The 5,228-nt window shown below is 37.5% G+C and overlaps 1 protein-coding gene across 2 annotated transcripts in view; it reads left to right on the top strand.

The window, feature by feature from the left end:
* Positions 1-337: 337 nt before the first annotated feature.
* rad18 (RAD18 E3 ubiquitin protein ligase) overlaps positions 338-5,228 on the top strand; it is a 27,534-nt gene continuing 22,643 nt past the window's right edge. For both annotated transcript variants that reach the window (XM_020607861.1, XM_020607860.1), the window contains exons 1-4: positions 338-501; positions 1,476-1,554; positions 2,126-2,187; positions 2,360-2,430. In XM_020607861.1, coding sequence (XP_020463517.1) covers positions 463-501; positions 1,476-1,554; positions 2,126-2,187; positions 2,360-2,430 — 251 coding nt within the window. In that variant the 5' untranslated portion in view covers positions 338-462. The remainder of the gene's footprint in view (positions 502-1,475; positions 1,555-2,125; positions 2,188-2,359; positions 2,431-5,228) is intronic.

Below are 5,228 nucleotides of genomic sequence, written 5' to 3'. Positions count from 1 at the left end.
TGTCTGATGGGAGTAAAGTCATGGTTCAGTTTAATAGTGTTTAAACCTTGAGGGACTGACTTATTCAAAGGAATACAAACATCCAGAAAAGTCTTATGCTGTCATTCCTTCATTCAATCTATTCCTCCAGTGGCATCAAAAGCTGTAATCTGCACGAAGTCTTTATGGTTTTAGGATCCTATATACATATAAAGTACCGCACAATGCATAATTGTAGTAAGGATTCTGTTTTACCATTTTGTAGCTATTTACTGCTATTATATAGGATATGAAAACTTCTGCATTTATGGTTCAGCTCACAAACTCCACAAAGTGCAACGCAAACCGGAAATTCGCCGGATGTCATCAGATGACGTAAGAGGCGTGCCGTCGGGTTCTTCGAGCGGGACTTTGGTTAACTTGGCCTATTACGGAAACAAAGTTTAGTCACTTTTTAAAATAACTTCTTGTGATTTACTAGACATGGAAGCGGATTTGCCACCCGGTCTTGCGTGTCTCAAAGTAAGTTGTATGTTTATTTTAATTGCACCCATTTTGCTAATATGCTGGCTACTAGCCACTAGCTGATAGGACAACAGCATCATACATACGGACATTAACGTTAACTAACGAGAAGCATTAATGTTATGTTTTTATGGCTAACATTACTGAAGTAAAAACCTAGAGTTAACTGTTCGGTTCCTTAGTCTAACTTCAACTGGATTGCTTGCTGACAGTTCTGTATGTAACAGTTAATCTTAACGTTACATAGCAAATACATTGATTTATTTATAGCTAACATTCAATGAAAACTGTTATTATTAATACAGATTAACGTTGATGTTATAGCACATAATGGCATATTTGTACACTGCTCATTCAGAATGCCCAACATTATTTAAACGTTTAACGTAGCTGTTATGTTAAGTGAGGCATCCTAAATATAGTTAGCCGTTATGATACCCTGCTAGCTGTATGAGCTACCTAAAACAGCTAGCTGGTTATGGGTCATCTGGTAACGCCGGCTCTGGTTGCTGTTATAGTAACTTATGTATCATGACAGTGAACAACTGCGAGATGTTAGGGATATGACAACATTAGAAGATTCTTATCTGGGCAGTGCTTAAAACTCTGCCAACTTTTTGATCAGCTGTCCTAAAGGGAGAGCGCCAACTCTTATATGACGCTTTTGTGTATCGTCAGCCATTAAGCAACCCTTTGGTTTCTCAAATATAGTTAGTCCGAAATAAGCATTGCATTTCTAATTTGTTTTAATGCAACAACTCAAATGAAAATATTTATGCTTACTTTTAGCAAAGAAGATTTTTACATTAAAATCATTTCATGTGCTTCCAACCTGCCATGTTTTAACAGATGAAAAATCTCTTATTGCTACTTTAATTTCTACTTTGTTTCATGTTGTTGTTCATTACCAAAAACTAATATGAGTTGTTTCATAATTATCATTTGGTCATTTTGATTTCCCTCATCTACAGAATGTGGATGCCCTGCTTCGGTGTCCAATTTGCTTTGACTTCCTCAATATAACAATGATGACTAAATGCTCTCACAACTGTAAGTAACAAGTAGAGCAGCTATTGTACTACTTACTCTTTTTGGAAGATTTGGACAGCATTGAGTAATAATTAAGCAAAATGCAGCTGAGATGCTTTTGAAAAAATAAACATGGTACTGTTGGAAATCAGTGGCAAAGCAGTAAGAGTTGTACATCTGAATGATAATAGATGGCTTTTCAAATATTCAAATGAATGTTTTTCAATATACATGTGTTAGCTGTATGTACGAATACAGCATACTGTCTGTTACCAACCAAGAACCTGCTGTTGTCTCTACAACAGTGAGTTTCCTGCTTCATTTGAAGAGAGTTTAATTTGGGTGGGGACATCTTTATTTGCATCTGTTTATATTTATAGACTTTGCAGCTATTTTGCCTCAGAATTTGTTTGTTTTCAATGTATGTGCACCGTTATGCCTCGAATTAGGAATGAGCTACATTAAAGTTTTTTTTATAAATTAATTGCATACACCTGTGCACTAAAAAGAATATATTTTCACTGACTTTGTTCAATCAGTTTAAAAACATTCATCTAAATAAAACAATGATTATTTGTTTTCCGTTTTACAGTTTGCTCCCTGTGCATCAGAAAATTTCTTTCCTATAAGTTGCAGTGTCCACTTTGCCATACAGTAAGTATGAACTAGACTTGAATGCATGATTATACCCCAAAGCATTTGTATACTCATCCGGGTCTTTGCTTCAATAAGAACACACCATCATAGACCATACTTGGTTATTAATTGTTATACAATTGTTAACAAATGATGCCGGTTCTCTTCTTATCTCACTTCTAATTCTTAGCAAACAACAGAACCAGACCTAAGAAAAAACCGTTTACTGGACGACTTGGTTGCAAACTTTCAAGCTGCAAGGTAACAATGCAACACATAGTGACTAACAGTAAATTGTCATGTCTGAGAAATATCAGAATTTTCTCAGCAAATTGACTCGAAGTGCATAATGAACACATACAGTATTGCAATAAGTAAACCCATATAGGAAATAAAATGGTTTGGTATTGGTTTTGAATAGTTTTCAAATACTGTTGCCCTAACCATGTTGGCCCACATAAAAAGTCAGCAAACATGAACGCTTGATAATGAATTACCTGAGTTACTTGCTTGTTAGTGTTTGTTGAGCAATGACACAGGTAAAGTCTAGATAAGTTCAGGATTGCAGTGGATGTCTGAAAGGGCTGTTGACAGACAGACGTCAGGGTGTTTTCCTGCAGTGTGACAATTGCTTTGTAAAGAGAGTTAAACTTAAATTTTTAGTCTCAAGTTGCAGTAGCTCAGCCCCAGTCCCTGCTGGCTTGGGTCATAACCTCGCTTTAATAATGTAGATGTGTTATATTCTAGGCACTTGCACTCCTGCTTCCATTCACTCCTAAAATTTTCGTTGTTGTTTTTTCATAGTCCATGTTTTTGTTTCTAGTTCTTCTGTAGTGATTGTGTTAGACGTTTGATTAGGCTTAGTAAACCTGTACCTCAGCAGCTCTGACATAATGGCAGTGAGCCAGCAACAGGTAACCTTGCTGTTCGCTGTTTTTGTAGAATGTTGAACTAAAAGACAAATGAAGCAGGATGTTTGTGAAACGTTAATGTTCCGTTGGCAAAGTGCAGGGGGGTCAGAGACATGGGGTCTCATTCTTAGTAGAAATCTGATAAAGCTTGGTGACCACAGTGGGCCACCTGCGGGGATATATGGTGACCACACAGTAACGTTTTGTGGCCATGGGCCATCGGGCCAAGGTTAATGTTGAACCCTGTAATCCCCTCTCTCTGTCCATGTCAGTCTTTTTTAAATTTTGTGGTTGTTTGTTTTAATGAAGAAAACCCAATACAAAATGACAATGGAGCAGATACCTCCTTAGGGGTGTGTATTTTACTTTACTCTGGCTGTTTCAGATACACTGTAGATTAGGGCCTTTCTAATAGAGTTCTATGAGTAAGGTGCCTTTATAGCATTTTTCCAGGAAAAACAAATAAAAAATAAGCCTGCTACAATAATTTGGGCTCATTTTCTGTCCATCAGTGGTCATTGTACCCTAAAAAAGATGTGTATCTATATGTTTAAAAAAAAACCCTCAAACTAAACTCATGGGAATTGTTTTTTCAATGTCTGGGCTGATGTTGATCTAATGTCTGAGTGCTATTATGAGTCAGTAAGCCATCATCCCTTCTATCACATCAGTGTTATCAACACTCTGAAAGGTCTTCCTTTTACCTGTAGAACCTCTGACTGTCATCACTTTTGTGAATGGGTATCCTTTGCTGCTCTTTTCTTGGTTTTTTAATTTCCTGTTGTTGAGCACCGAGAGTCTGAAAAATGGGATTTCTTGATAGGTGAGTCTGTTATAGCGGTGTTGTTATGCAGCAACAGACTTCTCTCAGACTGTTTTAGTTTTAGATTAGTTGCTTTGCTCTGAAATAAATATACTAAATTTAAATGCAATTTCTTATACATTTCAAGTTTGGGTCTTCACATAGTGTGTACAGGGTATATGATTGAGAATATTTTTAATATCTTACTGTGTGGTTGATGAATAATTTACTGTCATTAAAAATTAGACTTTATTTCTCTAGCAAACTATTAGCTGTTATCACATTGTCACACATTTACAGTATATGATCACATTAACCAGCTACCTCTCACTCAGTAACACATTAGAAGTGAAGTTTGTACACCGACACATCAGATACACTACTATTAAATTTAAGCCCCATGGGCATATAGCCAGTTTTTGTTGTGGATACAGTTCATGTTGTCTACTTGAACTTTGCACTGACCACTGTCTTCATACTTCATACAGCTGTAGTCTGTACCATTATCTTAAATCTTCAATCATGTTTGCATTTCTGTTTTAAGTGTTTTAAATAAACCAAGCTAAGAACATGTAGTGACGTCCAGCTAAGGGCCTTGCACTTTCCTGTTGTAATTATAAAAGCGTTTTCTTCACTTTGCTGAGGGGATCAATACAACAGGACAAATTTGTTTCCTTGGTTTGTATTTTCTGTTCACCCATGGCTGCTTTAATCACATCCACATCTCGCTGGGTAAACTGCAAACTCGTTTTTATCTCCTGTATTTCTCTGGTCATGTCATTGAGTCTCTTGTTATTTGTCTCCATAAGTAGTTGCACAGCTGTATTTCTGAAAATCTGTTTTTATTTTACTTTTTCTGTTCTGTCTCATTGAGTGTTGATGGGTACATTAGTTTGCAGTCACTGCAAACTCAAAGAAAGATTGCAAGATTAGCAGAAGCAGATGTACACCGCACTGTTGAGCCAACAAGACAACTTCAAAGGTTTTGTGCAACTACTTATGTTAAGGGATGCCAGGGCGAGGGGAGACATCGCGTTCCTGCGGTATGACCGACTAGTGACCCCTTCATACTCTCCTTGTCTCGGCATACTGGTCCTCGGCGTGCTGGTCATAGGTCCTGGATTCTGGTTCCGAGGACGGGTCACTAGTCGGTCATACCGTAGGAACGCGATGTCTCCCCTCGCCCTGGCCTCCCTTAACCTTGGCGTCAACTCCCTTCTTCTCTTTCTCACAGACTCGGTGTAATCTTCATTTATATAAATATTAGATCCTTTAAGCTTCTTTGCTTGTTGCAATATGTGTGCCTTATCTTTCTCTTTCATCAACTTTACCATCACCGCCCTCGG

This window comes from Monopterus albus, unplaced genomic scaffold (assembly GCF_001952655.1).
Source record: "Monopterus albus unplaced genomic scaffold, M_albus_1.0 scaffold89.1, whole genome shotgun sequence".
Taxonomy (NCBI): Eukaryota; Metazoa; Chordata; class Actinopteri; order Synbranchiformes; family Synbranchidae; genus Monopterus; species Monopterus albus.
This window is presented reverse-complemented; position numbering and strand designations above follow the sequence as displayed.